Raw genomic sequence first — 24934 nt, forward strand, 5'->3', positions numbered from 1 at the left:
ATCCCCAATTATTGGATAAATACTTCTAAATAACATATGAGTTAAAGGAAAACCAAAAGAGATAATATAAAATCTTTTAAAGTCAACAAAAACTTAAATACAACAAATCACAATTTTACAGAATGTCATGAAAACAGTGCTTAGAGGAAAATATATTAAAAAAAAAACAACCTACAATGAGGTAAATCTGTATATGCTCTCTGGGAGAATATCCGTGCTATGGTGTTCAATGAAAAGAAGCAAATTGTATGTATAATAAAACCTGGTTTTTACAAAAATAAAAACAAGTCAGTATAGAATATGTCCACATATTCTAGATTCATCAAGAAAGTCTGGACGGCCACATGTCTTGCAGTGCCATGGCTCCCTTCAGAGTAGGAGAGTGGTGGGAGGGGAACATGTTCATTTTAACATTAAGTACTTCCCTATTTTGTGCATTTTTTCTAACAAAAAGTGTGCATTACTATCATAATTTTAGAACCCAAGAAGAAACAATAGGCAGAGTATCTAATAGATTTAAAAGTTTCTCCATTTTTTTATGCACTTTTAGGTTTTATAACTTTTTTTAAAACTTTATTTAATTTTAGAGAGGAAGGAAAGGAAAAGGAGAGGAAGAAAAATATCAATGTGTGAGAGAAACATCTAACAGTTGCCTCTTGCACACTGGGGACCTGGCCTGCAACCCAGGCATTTGTTCTGACCTGCCCTGAACGGGAATTGAACCAGCAACCTTTTGCTTTGCTGGGTGATGCCTAACCCACTGAGCCACACTGGTGAGGGCTCTATAGCTTCTTTTAAAATGACATACTAGTGCTTTTAACACAGTGCTTTGTGCTTTTGTATTTTGGTTCTACCATTTGCTGAGTGTTGTTTGTTAAATCTAAAATTTTATAAGTTAAAGTATTTTTAGCATTTACTGAATACTCACAATCAGTAATAATTATCATATAAACATGTCCTGAATATTAACATTTAACATTTAGGATGAAAAGGTATTCTAGACTTCTGAACATATCTAGAACTTTATGTGCTATGACATAGTACTTATAATATGGAAAAAATCTATATGCAGCTCATACGGAAAATAATGCAATAGTTAATAAATACTACAGTAATAAACTCTGTGTTTTGTGTACTCACAGGTGTAAATCTACTTTTGTCAGAAATAATATTTGAAGATAAATGTCACTAAGAGAGCTAGGACGCTTATTTGATAACTGTTGTTTGAATAAAATTAAAGGATAAACTTTTCAGCATTATAGACAATTAGTTGTGCAATACCCACTAATAATATTCAGCACTTTTCATCTTCAAAAGCATTATACTACATTAATTAATACTTACAGCATTCTTACAAATGCAGGTCAATATTATTATCCCTTTTGCAGGTGGGAAAATTGAGGCAAAGAGGCTAAATGATTTGGAGTATATTTGTCACAGCAGCATTACAGTTAAGACACTTTTGGCTTAGAGCCCAACATAGATCAGTAGAACCGCACCTTGTTTAGAAGATTTAATCTCTGTGTCCTCGGTAAAACATTACTTCTCATTAAACCATATTGAGGTCATCTCTACATTAAAATTCATTAACAAGTTTGATCCCTATATGACCACTTTAAAACACACATACCATTTTCTCCTCCATGGCTTTCATGACACTGTTTTGTCTTAATCTGTCTTTTTCATTTTCTCCTTGTTGGAAAATTATAAAAATATCTACCCTTGAGTTAATTGTTGTCCTGGGACCTTTGTCAGCAATTTTATCTTTCTATTTGGAAAGTTCCACAACAGTTTATATGGCCCAGGCCTCTTTCCTGTGTTTTCCTGTATTTCAGCTAGAAATTTATACCCCTATCTACTCTTACACCTTAAACTCCCATTGTTTCTAAAATTCAACTTACTGACATTGGCAAAATTTGGTCCCCTTCTATACTAACCTATTTTTATATATGTTTTAATTCAAGTGTTGCCCTCAAAACTAGAGCACACCAGGTAGGAACAGATATGGGTAAGAGGTTCCTGGGGATCAGTTGTGACCAAGAAAAATAGTCTGTCATTGTTTTTAAAACTTAATTTATTGACATTAGCAAAATTTGTTCCTTTTCTAGATTAATCTGTTTCTATATGCGTTTTAACTCAAGTGCTGCGCTTGAAACTAGGATATACCCAGTGGGAATAGATATAGATAAGAAGTTCCTGGAAACCCGGTGTGGTCAAGAAAAATAGTATTTGTGACTGCTTTTACAGGGTGAAGAAGCTGAAGCACAGTCTAAGGAAGAGGAAAAGCCAGAGTTACAGCTGAGGGGCAAGGCTAAAGTCTAACAGGAGACTGAGTAGCCAGGTCAGGTGCCTGGAAAATTGAAGTGTGTGAGTTGAATAATTGAGGCAATCACTGTGAACAGAATGACTAGAACCCTTTTACCAGGCACATCATGATGGAGGTATGCCTGCTCAGTGGAGTCCTGTTCAAAGCAAGGGTCACTGCCTGTGCTGTAATCAGATCCCCATCCCTTGATGGTTATTCCAGATTCTTCCTTCTCCCTCATTCTATACTTAATCAGTCCTTTCATGCTATTGATTCTTTCTTCACAAGATCACTTGAATCTGTTTCTTTATTTCTAGTCCATCTGCCACCATCCCAATTCAAGTCTTTGTTGTGGTATATTGGTGTTATCTGTTACTTCATTCCATTTCTATCGGGTCACTTGTATCAAATATTCTTCTTCCATTCTTAATATTCCCACTTGCACTGTTAATCTTCCAACAAAAATTCTGATCTGTTGATTACCCTTCCTAAACTACCAGATCAGAAACTTTTCATTACTCTTCAGTTAGCTACCTAACAGATACAAAATCTTAATTCTTAAGTTTGGCATTCAAAGACTTCCCTAGTGTGGCTCTGATTTATCTCTTCTATTTGTGCATGAAACCAATTGCTTATTTTTTTCTTAAATAATCCTTGCATCTTTCTTTCCAATTTATGCTTTTGAATATTGTTCCCTCCTTTTTATCTCTCCCTCTATGAAAAACAATCCTTAAATGCCCTCTACTTTCTAAGCACACTTCTTTTTTTTTCAAACTAGAACATTTACTGAACACCCATAGCCCTTTGTTTATGTTGCTAAATTAGCACTTACCACAAATTCCATATTGTTGTTTTTGTGTCTATTTTATCTGCTGCAGTAGGTTACAGGTATTTGATAGTAGAGATTCTGCTTTGTCAATATTTGTATCTATGACTTGTGATAAAATGTCATATACCTAAAGTGCTGAAAGTATTTGTGATACTTCATATTTAGATATCCTAGGACTCTCTCAGGTCCAAATGACCCAGTGTCCCTAGTACTCCAGTCTTCTGTTACAATGGGGTCAATCCAAGATTGAGGTTTCTTTATTTTGAGACTGCTCTGCCCTTTACATGAACTTTATAATTACTTAATAGTTTTGTTTAATGTTGAATGTCTCACTTTTTTGTTCTGATAATGTGACACTGATTAAATATGTTCATGTATATGCTTTACTGGTATTAATATACGTCTGTGTTGATGGAATTAGATAAGAGATTGTGGGGGAAATATACTGTGTTTTATGTAATTTGAAAATTACCTAGTTATTGTTAGCATAGGTATCCACTTATAAATAAAGGAAGCAAGCAGTTAAGGAAGCAAATAAAGGAAGGAATCGGACATAACCTAATAAAACTAGGGAGAATCAGACATTAAACCTCATTCACTAGGAAACCACAGCAGTCATAGGCTCCCAAGGGGGCTGACGCATCCTCCGCCCTCAGGACCTAATCTCCAAAGAGGGCAGGAAGGGTTGGTTACCAGTCATTAACTGGGATTACCAAGGGAGGAGTAAAAACAATAGAGGAAATTCCTCTGCTGGGTGCCTGTGCTGCAGAAGCCAAGATGGTGCAGGAGGAAGTCCTTCTACTTTGAGGTATGCGCAGTAGGAGCCATGACAACCACAGAAGAAAGGTGTCTAATCCGGGAAAAGGCCAGATTGGTTAAGGGGAGGGCCTAGCACAAGCCCTCAAAGGATTGAAAAATAGATTGGGTAGTTTGAAAGAACACCTGGTCTTTCCCAAACTCAAGGTAATTTAATCAAAGCTTTACAAAGGTCTTTCTCTGTAGCATGCGTTTGTGCATTCTACCTCCATAGCAGCCATGGGGGCCCAGCAGCCATGTGTGTCCAAGGACAGACCTAGGTACAGCAACACAATGCCAGCTGGAGCACGGCCAGGAACAGAGACTAAGTTGCCAAGTGGGGACAGAAACTAAACTGGACTAAACTTTGGCATGGATTGAACCAGTGGCACAGAATTTCTGGACACTGGCCCTTCCTCTGGGCTTGATGAAGACAAGACTGGACTTCTTCCACAATGGGACAGAGCTGAACTACCCAGCTGTAGATGAGACACAGACTCCAGGTACCTGAGGACAGTCCTTTGTGTTTGCTCCATCTTCAATAAATCTTACCACTACACCTCATCCTCCCATATGTGGTTCCCAAAATGCTTTCTTCGTGATGCGACAAGAACCCATTTCCACAGGCAACATGAATGACTAGAACACCTAATACAACTAACCTGGGGTTTATCTTAAATTCATGCTCTTTGTTTATCTTTTTTGTACATTTTAGACTGACGAATAAATGTTCTTTAGAACATCTCTTGATAATCAATAGCAAGTATATGTTCTAAATTCATGCCGAAGATATTCCCTTAGGCTATTTGAGGTATTTTGCTAGTACACCTTTGTCTTAAATGTCTTCTTGGTGTCATGGTATCACTTACTTTTATTAAACTACACCAATGTCTTCTCTTTGTTAATTATTTCTTTCCCATCATGTTTTATATTAGGGTCTTATTTTTCCTCAAGCTTCCTATTCTTCCCAAAGCAGTTAAAAATAGCTGACTTCAGAAATCAGGAAAGGCAAGTACTTTGAAGAATTATTTAGTGGCAAGTTAATCTTTGTCTCTAAAATATAGTTTTTATTCTTCAAAATATGAGAAGTACAACAAGTCACAGCATCTTAGTACAACTGTTTACTTTGCATTCTACTTTAAATTTAGTGTATATGGTAATAATTATTCTTAAAGCAAATAAATATTAATTTATTATAATGAGCTCTCTATAATCCTCTCATTTCTGTGTCCCAAAAGTTTGGGCTGTCATAGATTCTGCCTGCCCCTTACCCTTAACACACACAATAAAAAATATCTAGATTTAGGTCAAGCTCAATTTAAGTCATGCTGCTTATTCTTGCTTGGACCCTGAAGTTTGTATTCAGAATGGCCTTCAGAGACATCTGAGCCTGTCATCAACTACCTTATAAAATGAAAATATCAGAAAGTTGTAAAGTTAAAAAGATATTTTAAAATAAATTAAAAATTATGGTCAATTTTTGTTTTGGTTCTTCCAACTGCTATTCCTTTCATTTGGATAATTCCTTTTCCTATTCAGTGCTCAATATTAAGACAGTTTGCTGTATTTTTAATTAATTCATTCTTTCATTCATTTTCCCCCTATAAAACTACTTTGTTCTAGTTCTAAGTCAAGTACATTGGGTTTTATCCCCTGAGAAATACACAAGGGCACTGAATGGGGCAGTATTTCTCAGCTTTACACACTTGTCCCAGGATGCAGAATCTAGCATTCTTCTGAAATTCCCTTTCCCCCTCCTTTCAAAACAACTATTTATGCACTAATACAATATTTGAATAATACAAGTTCAGTCTTGACTACCTCCTCCAGGCATATTCTTCAAACAAGAAAATTCTTTTCAACTGCTGGCATTCTTGAGTAAGATGCAAGATGTTTAAAGGTCTGCATTTTTAAAAAAACAAACAAACTGCACACTGTGGAGAAAGCAAGACATCTTGAGGGCTAAGAAGGATGTTGAGTGACTCTATGGAGCATACTCTCACCTTTTCCCAACCCCTCTTCCCTTACCCCAGGCATGTTTTCCTTGTGTATCTCTTTCTCCTAAACTCTAAGGGCCCTTCTTTTGCCTCTGTAACTTTTTTTCCTGAGCCCATTTCTTTAACAGCTCACTTTTTCTTTTCTACCTCTGTAACTTTCTAAATAAACTTTCTCTTATAGTTTGAGTCTTGGCTCTGAATTCTTTCTTAGCCAGAACTCAAGTACCAAGGTTGTTGAACCAAGATATGGTCTAACTCCAGGAGTCTAGCACCTGGTGCCACTTTTACTATCAACAGTAGGATTGACCTCCCCTCCAAAAAAAAAAACCCACAGTAGTGGCCACTGTATTGGGACCTAGGAATTCTAGTTCATATCAAATGCAGTTGTAAAGGAAAGGAAGTTTAGAAAGGGGAGGGATTCCACAAAGTGACTTGCTAGAGTGAAAAATTAATGAAGGAAAATGTTATAATTAGCTTTTAATTCACTCTAGATGATTAAGTTGCCATAAATGGTATAGACTACAGAAAAATGATTAAATGTCAACTTTGTTATTTCCCTGAATCTTTTGTCACTGCCCAAATAATTTCCCCAAATTAAAGGACACTGCAGAATCTGGACTAAACACACACTCTTCAGTTAACATGTGCTTTCCAAATATTTGGCCTAGACTTTTCCCAGAGATACTACATTTACATCAAGAAACATTTTAGAAGTAAACAAAAGGCACCAGTACCATTAGTAAAAGCAGAAAGAAAAATATGTAAATATTACATTTTAATCAAAGTAAATATTACATGGCATTATTTTAAAAAATTAATAGTTATCTAAATTTACTCACTATAAAACAAAGATTTAAAATTTTCAAGTATATTTATTTGATTAATGAAGTCTTTTATATTCAATTATTTAGTGGTAATTATTAGTAAGTTTTCATTGTTGAACAAAATCACTAGCTGAGACATCAAGAGCTACCATTATAAAAATATTGCTGCAAGGTTAGTGTCAAATTGCCCTTACATAGGTCAGCTCAAGGGCTGCTTCTACGTGATGTTAGAAACTTTTTTTTAGAAACTTTTAACACTCAAATCCCTCTCAAGTGCAGAGATCTCAAGAGCAATGATATGAAAGTAGCTTGAAACACAGGTAGAGTCCTTCCAACAAAAAAAAATAGATGGTGTAAACCAGCATATATTGAGCATTAACTTTAAAAGTATATAATAAAATTTTTAAAGTAGTTGTTAATTTGAAGGGCCTTCAGTTCTTTCTTCCTCCAGTTCTTGGGCTTTTTTAGTTTCCCCATCCTTCACCTCCTGTTGGGATACCAGGAATTTGGCTTTGTTGTTATCCTTTTCCCATTTCATTTTACTATTCTGAAACCAAATGCTGACCTGCTTCTTGGTGAGGGCGACGGTATGGGAAACCTCAATTCTATTTCTGGTCAATAGAGATTAAAAAGGAATTCCTTTTCCAGGTCTAGCATTTGGGAAAGACGGTAGGCTATGGTCTCATCCAGGACACTATTTGCAAAAGAGAGGACCTCTGATTTAAGTGGCCTTAGTCCTCACCAATGTTACCACTAGATGATTTACAGTCATGATATTGTATTAGCTAAGCCTCTTGCTAGGTCATAAAAATTGGCTGTCTCTGTAAGTTATCCTATATTCCTAAAGCTTTGCAGCCTCCCTGTGGTTAGCCCACCACAGGGGAAACACACAGGGCCGGAGTAGCCGCTGAGGAGGTGGAATGGGTAGGACTTGGTTAGCTGGGACTGGAATCCCCAGCCATAATGAAAGTAGTCCTGGCCAGGATTCATTGCCTCTACTGCAGCAGCCTAGCCAGGTGTGTAAAGGTGATCGGTACAGGGCACAGAAGTCTGCTAGGGGGGTGGTGCGACTGCTTGAAGGAACCCTGTGTGCTGCAGGGAGGATCATGGGAGGGGCAGGGAAGGTTGGCACTGCTCTGTGCAAGTTGTGGAGGAGGGTCTGTGCAGGAAGCTAGAAGGGCTATTGTCATAGAGCTACAAGGCAGCATTGAAACAAGAGAGGGAAAAAGAAAAGGATAGTGATTTGGTCCCCTCCCACCATGTCCACCTGGTTATTCTAGATTTTTACAAATTTGTTTTATGTACTCTTATCAGTTCTCTTTTGTATGGTCTTACTAGCAGATATTTGAAGTTCACGGAAAGAGAAGGATGAATAAGCCACATTATTATCTTTTGCACGTGATAATGCATAACCCCTGCAAGGCCTTCTCCTTAATTACACCTGTTTTGTGGAGTCCATAGCTGTCATGTGTTCATAAACAAGTCCAGTCATTAATGAACATTGCCATTTTCTTCTCACTTGCTGTACCTACTACTTGTTAGGTGTGTTTTTTTTTTTTTTTTAAATTAATGTAATCTTTATTGTATTTTTTTCCCACTTAGTCCCTTTATACCCTCTCTCCCCAGCAATCAGCACACTGTTGTCCATGACTATGAGTCCTTTTTCCTTTCTACTCAGTCCCCCTACCCCCAACCTACCCCCGCCCCTAGCTGTCATCCTTTTCTCCATCTATGAGTCCATCCCCAATTTCCTCGTTCAGATCATTCATTAAATTCCACATATGAGCGAAATCGATGGAATTTGTCTTTTCCTGACTGGCTTATTTCACTTAGCATAATGTTCTCCAGATCCATCCATACTGTTGAAAAGGTTAAAGAAAATTTACCGTTTTTATAGCCAAGTAGTATTCCATTGTGTAAACGTTCCGTAGTTGTTTTATCCACTCATCTTTTGATGGACTCTTGGGCTGCTTCCATATCTTTTTAATTGTAAATAATGCTGCAATGATCATAGGGGTGCTTATGTTCCTTCAGATTAGTGTTTTGGGTTCTTTTGGATATGTTTCCAGAACGGGGTTACTGAATCAAAAGGCAGATCCATTCTTAACTTTTTGAGGTATCTTCATACTGCTTTCCACAGTGGCTGCACCAATCTGCATTCCCACCAACAGCACAAGAGTGTTCCCCTTTCTCCACATCCTTGCCAGCTCTTGTTTTTTGTTGATTTATTGATGATAGCCATTCTGACAGGTGTGAGATGATGTCTCATTGTGGTTTAATTTCCATTTCTCTGATGACTCGTGACATTGAACATCTTTTCATATGTCCATTGGCCATCTGTGTGTCCTCTTTGAAGAAGTGTCTATTCAGGTCCTTTGCCCATTTTTTAAATTGGGCGGTGTGTGTTTTTGATGTTGAGTTTTGTAAGTACTTTGTAAATTTTGGATATTAATCCCTTATCGGATGTATCAGCGAATATGTTCTCCCATTCTGTGGGTTGTCTTTTTATTTTGTTGACAATTTCCTTTGCTGCGTAAAGACTTTTTTGTTTGATGAAGTCCCATTTATTTATTTTTTCTTTTGTTTTCTTCCTGGGGAGATATATCCAATAAAAAGATTTTTGCAAGCAGTGTCTGAGATTTTACTGCTTATGTTTTCTTCTAGGATTTATATGGTTTCAGTCTAACATTTAAGTCTTCGATCCATTTTGAATTTATTCTTGTGTGTGATTTAAGAAGATGATCTAGTTTCATTTATATATACATATCTGTTCAAGTTTCCCAACACTGTTTATTGAATAAACTATCTTTAACCCATTGTATGTGCTTCCTTCCTCTGTCTAATATTAAGTGACTATAAAGGTGTGGGTTTATTTCTGAGCTCTCTTTTCTGGCCCATTGATCTATTATCTGTTTTTATGCCTGTACCATGCTGTTTTGATTACTATGGCCCTATAGTTTCACATTAGGTAGGGAGATTCCTCCAACTTTGTTCTTCTTTCTCAGGAATACTGTTGCTATGCAAGGTCTTTTGTGGTTCCATATAAAGTTTTTAAATATTTGTTTTAGTTCTGTGAAATATGTCATTGGAATCTTGATATGAATTGTGTGGAATCTATAGATTACTTTTGGTAGCATGGACATTATATGATGTTAATTCCTCTTATCCATGTACATGGTATGTGCTTCCACTTATTTGTATCGTCTTCTATTTCTTTCTTCAGTGTCTTATAATTTTTCAAGTACAGGTCTTTTACATCCTTAGTTAGGTTTATTCCTAGGTATTTTATTCTTTTTGTAACAATTGCAAATGGAATTGCTTTCTCAATTTCCCTTTCTGTTAGTTTATTATTGGCATATAAAAATGCAACTGATCTCTGCATATTAATTTTGTATTCCTCTACTTTGCTGAATTCATTTATCAGTTCTAGTATCTTGGTGGAATCTTTGGAGTTCTCCATTTACAATACCATGCCTTCTGCAAATAATAACAGTTTTACTTATTTCTTTCCAGTTTGGTTGCCTTTTATTTCTTCTTCTTGTCTGATTGCTGTGGCTAGGATTCCAGTACTATGTTGAATAAGGGAGGTGAAGGCAGACATCCCTGTCTTGTTGCTGATATTAAGGGAAAATGCTTGTAATTTTTGCCTGTTGAGTATGATGCTAGCAGTGGGTGTGTTATATATGGCATTTATTATGTTTAGATATGTCCCCACTGTTCCCACTTTGCTGAGAGTTTTGATCATAAAGCGGTACTGGATTTTATCAAAAGCTGTTTCTTCATCTATAGATATGATTATGTGGTTTTTATCATTTATTTTGTTTATGTGGTGAATTACATTTATTGACTTGCAAATGTTGTACCAGCCTTCCATTCTTGGAATAAATCCTACTTGATCGTGGTGTATGGTCTTTTTAGTGCATGCTATATTTAGTTTGCTAATATTTTATTGAGGACTTTAGCACTTATGTTCATTAGGGATATTGGCATATAATTTTCTTTCTTTGTAGTGGATTTATCTGGTTTTGGAATTTAGATAATGCTGACCATGTAAAAAGAGTTTGGGAGCTTTCTCTCTTCTTGAATTTTATGAAATAGTTTGAGAAGGAGAGGTGTTAGTTCTTCTTGGAATGTGTAGTAAAATTTACCTGTGAAGCCACCCTGTCCAGGGTTTTTTTTTTGGGGGGGGGGCAGGTTTTGATTCCTGCTTCAATTTCACTAGGTGTAATCTGTCTATTCAGATTCTCTGATTCTTCCTGACTTAGTTTTGGAGCATTGTATGTTTCTAGGAATTTATCCATTTTATCCAGGTTGTCAGTTGGTTGGCATATAGTTGTTAATAATATTTTCTTACAATCCCTTGTATTTCTTTGGCATCAGTTATTATTTCTCTTTCATTTCTTATTTTATTTATTTGAGTCCTTTCTCTTGTTTTCTTGATGAGTCTGGTAAAAAGTTTGTCAATTTTGTTTATCTTTTCAGAGAACCAGCTCTTGGCATCATTGATCTTTTGTATCTTCTTGAAGACTCTATCTCCTTTATTTCTGCTCTGATCTTTATTATTTCCTTCCTTCTACTCACTTTGGGCTTTGTTTTCTGTTCTCTTTCAAGTTCCTTTAAGTGCGAAGTTAGGTTGTTTACCTGAGCTTTTTTCTTTTCTTTCTTTTTCTTTTTCTTTTTTCTTTTGATAGGCCTGTAATAGTATGCATTTCCTTCTTAGGATTGCTTTCCCAATGTCCCACAGTTTTTGGATTGTTATATCCTCATTTTCATTTATTTCAACACATCTTTGGATTTCTTCCTTGGTCGTATTGTTGAACCTTTCATTGTTTAGTAACATGTTATTTAGCTTCCATGTCTTTGCATGTTTTTCAGTGTTCTTCTGAATGATTCTAGTGTCATAGCATTGTGGTCAGAGAAGATGTTTGATATGATTTCAGTGTTAAATTTATTGAGACTTGTTTTGCGTCTTAACATGTGGTCTATCCTAGAAAACATTCCATTTGCACTTGAAAAGTATGTATATTTTGTTGCTTTGGGGTAAAATATCTGAAGATATCAATTAAATCCATTTGATACTAGTGCTTGTTTAAGGCTGCTCTCTACTTAAACGAGACTAGATTTTCTGCCTGGAAGATCTATCCATTGAAGTCAATAGGGTGGTAAAACCCCTGACTGTGACTGTATTTTTGTCCATATCTCCCTTTATGTCTATTAAGGTTTGCTTCACATATTTAGGTGCTCCTATATTGGGTGTGTTAATGTTAACTAGGGTTGTATCTTCTTTTTTGATTGTTCCCTTTATCATTAAGTACTCTTTCTCTGTTACTTACTATAGTCTTGGTGTTAAAGTCTGTTTCGTCAGATATAAGTACCGCTACCCCAGATTTTTGTTCCTTTCCATTTGTATGAAATATCTTCTTCCATCCCTTTATTCTTAGTCTGTGTGTATATTTCTATCTGAGATGGGTCTCTTGGGGGCAGCATATATATGGGTCTTGTATTTTTTTAATTTAGGTTTTATTTATTTTCAGAGGTGGGAAGGGAGGGAGAAATAGAGAGAGAGAAACATTAATGTGCAAGAGATACATCAATTGGTTGCCTCTTGCACATCTCTAAGTGGGGACCTGGCCCACAACCCAGGCATGTGCCCTGACTGGGAATTGAACCAGCAAAATTTTAGTTTGCAGGCTGGCACTCAAACCACTGAGCAACAGCAGCAGGGGTGAGTTTTGTGTTCTTACCCATTCAGCTACCCTATGTCTTTTGGTTGGAGTATTTAAGCCATTTATATTTAAGGTGATTATTGATAGATATGTATATAGTGCCATTTTTTTGTTAGACTTTTCTTCCGTTTTTTTCTTTTTCTTTCTCTTATTCTTAAAGCAAGCCTTTTACCATTTGTTATGGTACTGATTTGGTGTTAACAAACTCCTTTAGCTTTTTCTTGTTTGGGCAGTGCCTTATTTCTCCTTCAATTTTAAATGATAGCCTGTCTGGGTAAAGTGGCCTTGGTTGTAGGTCCTTGTTTTTCATCACCTTGAGTCTTTGATGCTGCTCCCTTCTGGCCTGAAATGTTTCTGTTGAGTAATCAGATGACAGTCTAATTGGTACTTCCTTGTAGGTAACTACCTACCTTTCTCTTCTGGTTCTTAGGATTCTCCCCTTGTCTTTAAGCCTTGTCATGTTAATTATGATGTGTCTCAGTGTAGGACTCTTTGGGTCTAACTTGTTTGGGACTCTCTGACTTCCTGGACTAGTGTGTCTTTTTACTTCACTAGATTAAGGAAGTTTTTGCTTGTTTTTTCTTCAAATAGGTTCTCGATCCCTTTATCGCTCTCTTCTCCTTCTGCTATTTCCACAATGCGGATGTTGTTATGCTTCCTATTGTCCAAAATGTTTCTTAAGCTCTCATTTTTTTTTAAATTCTTTTCCCCCCGTCCTTTTCTTGGGTGTTTTTTCCTACCTTGTCTTCCAAATCACTGATTTGATCCTCTGCTTCATCTAACCTACTGTTATTCCTTCCAGAGTATTAGTTATTTCAGATATTGCATTCTTTATTTCTGACTGGTCTTCTTTTATGGTTTCTATGTCTTTTTTCATTCTGTTGAGTATCCTTATAATCATTACTCTAAACTCTCTAATAAATTGCTTTCCTCCATTTCATCTAGCTCTTCTGGACAATTCTCTTGTTCTTTCATTTGGGGTCTGTTTGTCTTCCCCTTTTTGGCTGCTGCTTTGTGTTTGTTTCTATGTATTAGATAGATCTGCAAAGACTCTGGTGTAGGCCTTTGTCAGATGCTGCTTGTGATTTGCCCTGGTCAATCTGTTTGAAGCTATTAGTGATCCACAATACGTGGCTCCCTCTGCTGAGCCTGTTTGTGTACAGAAAGAATCAGGCTACACACCAAGTTCAGCTTTTATCAGATGCACCAGGTCTCAGAGAGGGTCAGCCAAAGTCTCATAGAACTCCCAGAGTTCTGCCTTAGTAGTTAAACTTAATCTGTGATATATCCTCAAGCTATAATCAGCAGCCTGGCTTAAGCACCACAGGGTAGGGCAACGTGATTCCTGCGACAGGGCTACTGCTTCCCCTCAGGCTGGTTCCATTCAGAGTGGAATGCTCTGTTGTGTGGGGAATGATTCAGCACAGGGATCCTTGGGACTGTTCTTTCAGTTCTCTCCCCAGAGCTACCAACCCCAGACTCTCCTCTAGTGTCTCCATTCCACTCTGCCTTCTCTCTGCTGGAGCCCAGGGTAAGTGGCTGCAAAGAAAATTTAGAGCATTGGAGGCTTGCTTTATCAACTGATTATTGTCGCTATTTCTTCAGGTGTATAGGTTACTCCTTGGCTACCATGTCTACTTTTGCTGAGTGTGGATCCCATTTTGACTGAATAACACCACTCTCAATGAGTCCACTATTCTGAGGTCCACTAACAAAATATTCCCTCTGGGGCCATAAAGTTCTTTGTAAAGTAAAATATCTCTCTCCCTGTTTTGTCCTTTACTTTTTAGTGGGAAGTAGTACAGTGTTTTTTGTACATCAGACATTTTGATAACTAGCCTGTACATTTTTCTCACCTACATTGGAACCAGATGTGAATTTTTAGGTCTTAAGCAGGAAGGCAAGTACAAATTATAGACTCTACACTATACTATTCTCAGGATTTCCCCTTATGTCCAGATACAGAGGGTCAAGGACTTTGCACTTGACATTTGAAGCTCTCCATGGACCTCATTTTGCTTATTTCCCCCCAAACTGCATGATTTTTGAGTGGTTTAGAATTTTAAAATTTAGTAAAGATATGGATAATAGACCTATGGGTATTCTAGTTAAAAGCATTCCTGCCTCTTAGAAATAGCCCACGTGGATTACAAAGAAAATTATTCTTCACTTTTCATTTCTGTTATCGGGAAAGTTTTGACCACTTCTTTATTATTGAATTGACATAAACTGAAATATATAATTTCATGTGAAGTCTTCTTTTGAATGTAAATAAAGGTATTGCCCTTTTGGTTTCACTTATAAAACTTTATCTGTATTTAATTTGCATGATAAAATCTTTTTATGTAGCTACTAACAGCTAAACTTCAGCTTCGTCTTTGCCAAAATTGTCATAAATTCTAATTATTGGTATTTGAATAAGCATTACATTGATTAATGTGAGTTTTTATTTTTTAGTATAGTCTAGAAGTTGCGACTTTTGATGCTGAATATTGGAGGAAGTCTGCACCTGTTTCATTACTTCCTTTCTTTACTATCCCATTGAAATATAAACCCATTTGCATGTCCCAATTCAAATACTTCCTTTTATGTAGAAACTTCTCCACCTACAGATGTTTTTCCTTAATAAAAATCCTATTGTACTTAGTAGTTATTCATTCATTTCACATTGTGAAATAAGTATATAAAATGAGAGATCATATTTAATACATTTTCATTTTTTCCATATAAATGTACATAGTGCTAGACATATTGAGTAATAATAGCAGCAGCACCAAAAACAGCAACAATAAAGTAAACTGAATAATGGTACCCTTAATACAATTCTGAGGTAGGTACATCGTTATACCGATTTTATAGCTGGGAGAACTTAGAGAAGATAAGTAATTTGTCCAAGTTAGCTAGTAAGCTGAGAAGTTATTGAATAGAATAAGAGATCAGCCTCTTAGAGTCTTGAATCTACACACCAAGCTTAATAAATGCAAAATAAATATTTACTTAATGAACTGACTAAATAAGCATCTAGGCTTTACCAATCCCAATGAAAATGTACAGTTTACATATTTTCATATAGGAAGTATTTTAGTTTAAGCATAACTATAATGTAATAATTCTGAAAAGAGCCTCATAAAACTGTTTAAAACATTTCCTAAGAACCAAGCTTCAGAAATATTTTTGGTAACAGTAGGCTCATTAGAGTCATAGGTGACAACTATGAAAGGTAATACTCAGCTGAAATGAAAAATTTTAAGTTGTTTAATATCTCTTTTTCCCTGTTTCCTGCTAATAAGGAACTGTGTCCTCTTTCATAGTAATACAGTCCACTTGCTCTCTTACCCCCTGCCTGTGTACAGTGGCAGCTAGCTTCTGGTTAGAGGAGAGCAGATCTGGGGACTGAAAGAGCCTTTGTTTTATCTCTAACTTCTAAGGCACTTTAGTATAAGGAAAAGGATGACTTCGTATCAACTCAAAACTTACTATTATTATTATATATAGCCTCTTTATTTCTACCCTTTTCAACTTAATTTGTCTGTCACTTTTCATCATGTGTCTTGATCTACCACCATCCCTGGGACTTGTCTTTCTTTTACTCAAAGGACTGCACACTCTCCCTCCCATACCTCTGTAGAGCCAGATGAGGGAGAGTGCTGTGGTTGTGAGCTCAGACTCTGGAGCCAGTCTGCTTAGATTCAAAGCCTGTCTCCATTACCTTCTGGCTATGTGACCTATCTGTGCTTTGTTTCCTCATTATAGAAGTAATGATGGTGCTAATTCAAAGAGTAGCTATGAGAATTAAATGAATTAATACATATCAATACATTGTTCTATATCAAATGTATAGAACAATGTTTGTCATGAGGTAGGTACTTAGTATTATCTGTTATCATCATCATACAGTTGTTAGAATATAATACTTCTTTAAGGTTCTAACATTTCAAAACTTCTCTGTACCTTTCTTGAGGCCCACTCTTCCAGGTTGGTTCAGACCCTTCTTATTTATGCTGCTACATTGCTCACTTTGCTATTTTAATAATTAGCACAGTGTGTCTTATTAATTGAACGTTCAAGTTTCTTGATGATTATAAGTGCATTGAGGTCAAATGTAAAGATGAAGAAATGCCCAAGAATTTTGTGCTAATGTCTGAAATTATTTTGGATTATCACTGGTATGAATAGTATAGAAAATATTTTTTTGTCACTGCTAAAGTTAAAGAAGCCAAGGGCTTCTTTCTTCATCTAAAAGATGTCTTAAAATATTTTTAAGCTTCTTTTATTATTCAGAAGTTTATTGGAAAGAACAATTCTTTTATGATCTCTAAAAAAGAAAGTATTGGTAGTTTACTACATGTATTTCTAATATGTAGTAAAATATACACAGACTATGGTACTATATGTATTTACAAGCAGATATTTGAAGGTTATATAAATTCTTTTTAAATATTTATAAAATGTTTGCTTTTTTCTGATTCAGATTGGTCGTCTTCAAATCAGTCCAAAGTGATTACGTTCTCCTTGATTTTTAAAAAAGTATCAGTAATATCCATCACTAATCCATGCTACTGAAACTGGAAGGAAATTCAGGATGTACATTTTTTGTTCTTATTATTTATTGTTCCATTTTTTAATGCAGTTGGAGTACAATAACAAAGTAACCTGAACGCTAATGTGTTTTCACATAGTTTACTTCTAAATAAATGTGTTTCTTATAGTACCCCTATGTTATTTACCTTGAAAATTTTATTTTAATTAGCCTGTTTGTGAGAGATTGTAATATGTGCTTTGTACATTAAAAACATTCCACAAAATGTGTTTGTACCTAAGAACTAGCTAACAGATGTGCCCTTCCCTTAAAAATGTTTTTAAAAATGCCTAAATACTAAATAATTCTAAAGATACTCAGACTCTTAAAAACCAAAGACGTCATTGAAAACTCATATATTCTTCTTACCACATTTCTCAGTATGATGACAATAGTAAGTATAGGAAAAGAAGCGTATTTTTCCTTTTTCTGGACTTTATTCCTGGATGGCTAACCAAAGATATATGAAAATGTTTATTTTAATGAACCATATCTTAAATATCAGTAGTGGCAAATGCTTCTGTTATTTTTAAGGGATCTTGGTTTTATTGGCAATAGGAGATAATTAATTGGCACATCTTTTTAATTATTTTAAACAGGACAGCGATTCCTTCTGCCATCAGATGTCTTTCTGCTTGACTGAACTGCACCTGTGGTCTTTGAAGAATACCTTACACATTGCGGGTAAATGAGCTCTGGATTAATTTCAATATTTTTCAAATACAAGTTACAACATTATAAATAAATACTAACAAAGGTTAGAGCCTAGATTCTCTAGCTGAAGTTGCATTAGTTTCTTTTTACTTAGTGAAAAGTTGGCTAAGGAAAATAATTCCTTTTAGTTACTCTGATTAACTTATTTTTCATCTTGAGTTAGATTTTCTGTTGTGAAAACTAATCTTATTGGCCTAATATTTTTTCCTCCTAAAATACATACATGTTCAATTTTTGCTGGAGTTTTTTGTTCATAATAACTGATTTATATTCATAAGTATTTGTGAGCTAGATAATGGCAAAGGCATTTCTGTTTGTTATTAAAATAATATTTCAAACATACAGCTAAGACATACAATTAATTATATTCATATTCTTTGCATTTCACATTTTTTTGTGGAGGGAGGAATAATAGAAGTGTGTTCTAACAATGCAAGGTGTGCTTTGCGTGTGTTCTTTGCTCCCAGGCCCCCTTGGCGGGCAGAGCTTAGAGAATATATATATATGTATGTATACACTCACATTTATAACCACAGTTACTTTTATATCTCTCTCTTTATATTGAAAACCATGAGTTCAGCTCTGGCTAGATTGTTCAGTTGGTTGGGGTGTCATCCCTTACACCAAAAGGTTGTGGGTTCAATTCCCAGTCAGGGTACATACCTAGGTTGCTGTTTTATCCCTGGTCAGGGTGCATATGGAAGGCAAGCAATCGATGTCCACCACTCCCTCCCCACCGCTGTCCCTCTCTTTCTCTTCCTCTCCCTCCCTGACTCCTGCCCTCTCTCCCCGCTTCCTCTCTCTCTCAAATTAATAAACATGTCCTCGGGTGCAGATTAAAAACAAACAAAAAAAACAACAACCCATGTCCTGGCTGGTGTAGCTCAGTGGATTAAGTGCTGGCCTGTGAGCTGAAAGGTCTCTGATTTGATACCCACTTAGGGCACATGCCTGGATTCTGGGCCACGTCCCCAGTTGGGGGCGAGTAAGAGGCAACTGATTAATATATCTGTCATACATCGATGTTTCCCTCTCTTCCTCCCTTCCTTCCCCTCTCTCTAAAAATAAATAAATAAGATCTTAAAAAAAAAACCCTATGAATTCACATTGGTACCTCCAGTTCTAATCTAACAGTGTTCATTCTAATTTTATCCCTTTCTGTATTTGTACAGAATACATCTTTTTGCAGATGGTGGGAGAGCTGGGGCTCCTGTATCTTTATTTACTTAACTTAATCAATCACATTGTATGCAATCAGTCTCCTGTCTCTGAGGCCACTCTGTCTGCTGAATGGATGCCCTCACCCACATGAACTCTGACACACCATGTTGGGCTCCTGCCATTTGTGGATGTTCTCACTTTGTTCAGCCTGTAGCACCCCACACTGGGCCACTGTCCCATGTGAATATCCTTCTCACCCTGCTAGGGTTCTAACACAGAATGTCAGGCCAACTCTCTGCGTGTACATCTTTCTTATCCAGCTTAGACTCTGACATCCCATGTTGGGAAGTCTCCTAATGTGGATCCCTCCTTATCCTGCTTGGATTGTGACACCCCACTTCAGGTCAGACTTGTGCACAGAATTCAGGGCCCTTATGTTCTTCGTAGTGCTAATACAGAGTTGTAAATATTTGGATGCATGGAATGATGGAGTACTATAAAAGTATAACATGTATTTAAAAGTATAAAAATTATAAGGACCTGTTTTTAACTGTCTTTGAACTGTCTAAAGTGAACACATTAATAAAATTATCACCCAGATGAAGAAATGAAATATTAGCAGTGTCTTAGGATCCCTACTTATGACCTTTCCCAATCACTTCTTATTAGGTATTTTTAGTCTAATAGAACTAAAATGCATTCTTTATATTTCCAGTTAGTAGCATAATGAATAAAATAGAGCTTCATTAAGTATACATGATTGACTGTTTTTGAAAACTATATTTAAAAAGTTAATTTTAGGTGTAATACATTTTGAAGTTTCATCGTTCAGTTTGAAGCGGTCACTAGGGGGCAGCCTGTACTGCTTCCACTTATAGTTCTATCCTTTTGTTAGTAACTAGAGTTACTTTGCATGAAAGGAAACAAATGTTACTTCAAAGAAAAATTTCACTATCCACAGATAGGAAGAAAATGATCACAGTTATTTTGTTATCCTGTAATTAAACTGTAAGAACAGATCTTTTGATTAAATCACTCTCAACATCTAGGAATCCTAGCGTTGCTTCTTTTTCAGTCCTGTCAGAGCATCTGACTTTGAATGGGTTTGGAGGGTTTTCATAGTCTAAACAGCTTCAGATAATTTATCCATACCTTACTCTAATCCTTTCTTTCTTTCTTTCCTACAGATTCCCCACCAAACACCCTACCAGTCTTGAGCTAAATAGGAGAAAAGAAAGCCACAGCTCAGAATTCAACAGTTAGGGCAATTTTCTTCCACCCACTGATTTCATTTGGCATTACATAGTGGCAGTTCCCTTTTGGTAGCACCCTGTGAAAAATATCAGAGGAAGTGTGAAAGAGAAGAGGTAGTCTTCCCTTGATGTCAGTTCTTTACTATTCCTTTCCTCATGGCATTCTAGTTTTGTGTAAATGTTTTCTAATTAGATTGACAAACTTTCTATTATCCCTATAATACGTAAACCCATGTCTAGATATTTTTAAATCATTTTATTTCTAGTAACATAAAGAGACTGTTTTTGTCCTCCCTGCCATATAATCTGGTTTGGCTTCTTATTCTCCAGAACTTTTTACCATAATCTAATGTTATTTCTTCCTTTCTATAGATAGAGATATTGGTATATACCAGTATTATGACAAGACCGATCAACCAGGTAAAGTATCTGTTCTGCTCAGCTAATTTTTATAAACTAAATATTCTAAACTGTATGATACTGACCATTAAATAAATTACAGACTGAAGAAAAGTCACTTCAGTTCTTCAGAGAAATGCTGGGGTTGATACCTATTCTATATAAAATAAAGCAATATTGATAAAATGCTGGAAAAGAACATGAAAATTTTCATTTTACTGCTGATCAGACTGATAGCTGGACAGTCTATTCACATTTATTTATCAGCATCCCAGTAGAGGGCATTGTTAATGCGTGGGTTGTGCCGGATCCTCACCTGGTATCTGAAATAGACATTTCTGAGTGAATGATCAATTTTCTTTATCTGATTAATCCTGTTAATCCCATAAGTTTTTGATGGGCCAAAAGGTCTTTCTAGCTAGAGTTACTTCCTGTTTTGGTCTCTGTTGAAGTGGGGCTTGTGTAGGCATCTTGTGTGCTTAGCTTGATGGTTCATAGGCTGACTTCATGGTTCTGATGACAGACTGAAACAGCTTCTGTTCTGGGCTCAGTTGCAGTTCCCTTCCATATCTGATGAGACTGCAAGCTCAGGATATCAGCCCACCTGTTGTGCTTACATAAGGCTTTTCACTGCAAATTTAGGAAATAACTCTATGAAATGAAAACATCCAAATTATGGCATTGTTTTCCATTGCTTTTAAAAAAGTTTAGCATAATTTATTAATCTCAATGATGTGTATAATAATACAAGATCTATGTGCATATAAAAATATGTTATAATAAAAAATAATTTCTACTTTTTTTTCCTTCCTTCCAACTCTCTACCACAGTATCAGCAACAGAGCATGGTAACTTAGAAGAAAAGCAGAAGCTGGCAGAATGTAAGCTTACTTTATATAGTTTATGAAATTATTATGAAACTGGAATTTTAATATCCTTGAAGATTCAGTTTTAAAAAATATTTTAAGCTTTCTGCATGAGTAAGAAATTTTATTCCTTCTAAATTTCTTATAATTATAAATTTCCATTGTTTAGGTATATAAACATATGAGTAAGAATTGTATTTGTTAGGCATTTCTAATTTAGAGCATTGAAATCTCTATCCAGTTTTTTTATGCTTATATAAACAAACTTTCTTATAAATATTCATAAAGAATATTTATATTATTCAGTATATTTAAAATAAGTGTATCATGCTTAAATTCTGAGGACATTTTATTATTTGTCCTATGCCTAAATCATTGTTTTACCTATTTTAAGAAAATAAGATTTGTAATGATCAGTATTTGCATTTTATTCTCTTTAGTCTTCTGTTCTAAAATATATAAATATGTTAATGTAATATTGCTACAATGTAATATGGTTTTAATGGCTTAAATATAGTTTACATTTTGTTTGGAATATAGGTAGAGCTGAAAAATCCTAATTGCTCTCTTGTTTTAAATGGTATTTCATTTTTAAAAATACTGTATTAGTAGCTGTAACATAGGTTTTAAAATTTGCTTATATGCTCTAACATAAATTTTGTTTATAAAATAAAATTAATTTGCTGAAATAAGATATATAGCAATTATGCTATAAAATTTTAATGTCTGTGTATTAATACTATATATGTATATACACACAAAACACACACACACATATATAGAACTCATTTAAATTAAGAGAATTCATAGATTAATTCATTATTGTGATGAAATAGATATTATAATCAATTTAGCATCTTGTTAATTTTTTAAACAAAACTATTTTTAGTTTGATTTAGGCTAATGTTGAGACTACTAAATAATTTTATGTTTTAATTAAAAGTATTTAAAACACAACAAAGTTTTATCATTATTGAATTGTGGTGTAGATTTGAAAGAGTATTATTTAACATAAAAAAGGGAACTATTAGTACATAATTTGTTAAAACTTGGATTTTTCTAAATTTTTTCCTTAGTCTTAATATGTGATACTGTATTGCTTAGTTTAAAATTTATTTTTCTGTGCATCATTTTTTGTATTTTACTTCTTTCCTCACTATATTTACTCACTAGGAATTTTCAGGTCTGAGAAGTCTACTTGTGGAATTTTGAAATTTTTTTGGATTGAACATTTCATTATTTATATGAAAATGTTATTTTTTGTTATAGAGTGGGTCATTTACCTTTAAATACTAGGTTCACAGGCTTAGGAAACTTTCCCAGGGATTCTCCAAGCCTTGTTGGTTGTCATCATAAAATTATGATCAGGGAGATTGTTTTGTGGTAAAAATTCTGTTCCAATGACAAAGCCTTTCAAAAGGCTGTCATTTGATGATGGAAATGAAGCCCACTTCCTCTCAATTAAGGAGGTGTTTTATTTTAATCTTCCTTAGGAACACTGCTAAGAAGAGTTTCCTTTTTAAGTCATGTTTAACTAACTGTAGTACATGTTTTATTTGCCAGCACGAGATTATCCGTGGACTCTCAAAAACAGACGCCCAGAAAAACTTCGAGACTCACTCAAAGAGTTGGAGGTATCTTTCCAAAAGTTTCAAAAATGGCAACAAACAAATCTGTTTTAAAACATCTCTCAACAGCTTTAATTTTCATAAAGGATCAACTCTCCTGGTGATGATAGCTTTGCTTTTGTCCAGTGAGGAGTTTTAAAAACAGTTGCATCTTTGTGTGGCATGCTGACTTTTTTTTTTTTTTTTTTGCTTGCAAATCAGAGGCACTTTAACTGATAACGACAGTGTGCATAGCCAACTGCACTCTCTCTTTTTCTGTTTCCTTCAGGAGCTGATGCAAAACAGTCAGTGTGTGCTGAGCAAATGGAAGAACAAATATGTCTGTCAGGTAAAATGGTTTGACGTGCTTTCGCAGTGTTTAACCAATGGAGCTGAAAACTATGCGGTAATTGGTATTCTTGTGTTATGATAGGTAATGGACAAAAACTTTTTAGGAGTGGATATTTCATAGTTTGAATTCTAGTCATTCTAGAACTAACATTAGACAGATTGACATAGGCCACCAGGTTACCTCATTAATCAGGGTAGCTGTACTGACACACTGTAAGCACTAATAAAAATGTTTTCAGATGGTATTTTTTATTTGGTGTTGTCCGAATGTTGTACTAGATATTTACTGGCATAGATTTAATCATATTTTTGAATGAAGACAAAACCATAGGGGAAGGCTTTTTTTGGCATACCACTCAAACATTTGTGAATGCCATGCTTATGGAAATCAACAAACAGACTAGAGTTAGACCTAACATAATAAGACATTTGCTCTTACTCTTTGAAGCTGCTAAGCTGTGCTGCTTAACATGGTAGCCTTGAGTGACCTGTGGCTATTTAAGTATAAACTTAATTAAAATTTAATAAAATTAAAAATTCAGTTCCTCAATTATACTACCCACATTTTAAGTGTTCATTAGTCACATGTTAGTAATATGGACAGTCTAGATACAGAACATTTCCATCACAGAAATTTCTATTGTACAGCACAGTTAGGACCTAGACAAGGAGTTATTTGTTGAATGAAACTAGATTTAGGACATAATCATAACAATTAGTGTCCACTGATCACAAAATAATGGATAAATGCCTCATCTTTGCTGATAGACTTAAAAAATACTCTTTGTGTAGAAAAATTTACTTGCTTGTGACAGAAAGAACCATTAGTCATATTCTACTGATACATGTAATTGAAGTTACATCAGTCATACTAATAATTATGACTGTTTTATGGAATTGAATATACTGTGTCAATTTAAATTCTTGTTATAATGTGACTGATTTTGTTTGTCATTTAATGGACTCTTGTTTCACCTTATTTTTTGTTAAAACTTGTGTACCTTTATTCATGAAGATAACTATTTAGTTACCTCCTCAACTGTCATAAATTATCACTTTCCAAAGACTATTTGATATTTTTAGAACCACAATACTTTTTAAATTCAACTTAGGATACTATTGAAAAGAACGGCATTATTTAAAAATTCATAATTTGTTTTCATAAAAGTTTTAATCAGACTTTAAAACTTGAATACATATTTGCCACAGAAAGCTTTAAAGTTAGTGCAGCTCAAATTGTACTTCTCAATACCATTACTCACCTTAAAAGCAAGCACAAAATTATTTGACTGGAGGGCATGCCTACCACCTATAGTATGAGGTGTGTCTCATTGCCTCCACCCTTACAATCGCACTGGGTAAGTCGGAACATGTCAGGCATCTTAAAATATGCAGTGGAGCATCCCAAAAAGGCAATCCTTTTTAAGTAGACTTTATTGCATTTTAATTTAATAAGCAAGTTTGTGTGTATATATATGTGGGGGAAATGGGGGAGAAAGGAGAGGAATGCCCCTCACTAGTGAATTAT

At 35.2% G+C, this 24934-nt stretch overlaps 1 protein-coding gene and 1 pseudogene across 1 annotated transcript in view; one reads left to right on the top strand and one right to left on the bottom strand.

The window, feature by feature from the left end:
- Positions 1 to 24934, top strand: part of WDPCP (WD repeat containing planar cell polarity effector) — a 357672-nt gene that overhangs the window by 79019 nt on the left and 253719 nt on the right. Inside the window, exons 2-6 of the mRNA XM_054586899.1 lie at positions 17655 to 17739; positions 20556 to 20603; positions 21413 to 21463; positions 23012 to 23082; positions 23345 to 23404. Coding sequence (XP_054442874.1) covers positions 17679 to 17739; positions 20556 to 20603; positions 21413 to 21463; positions 23012 to 23082; positions 23345 to 23404 — 291 coding nt within the window. The 5' untranslated portion in view covers positions 17655 to 17678. The remainder of the gene's footprint in view (positions 1 to 17654; positions 17740 to 20555; positions 20604 to 21412; positions 21464 to 23011; positions 23083 to 23344; positions 23405 to 24934) is intronic.
- On the bottom strand, positions 7166 to 7740 carry LOC129081374 (homeobox protein Hox-D8-like; annotated as a pseudogene).

The sequence above is a fragment of the Pteronotus mesoamericanus genome, unplaced genomic scaffold (assembly GCF_021234165.1).
Source record: "Pteronotus mesoamericanus isolate MK-2021 breed Mesoamerican mustached bat unplaced genomic scaffold, CSHL_Meso_final contig_98, whole genome shotgun sequence".
NCBI lineage: Eukaryota > Metazoa > Chordata > Mammalia > Chiroptera > Mormoopidae > Pteronotus > Pteronotus mesoamericanus.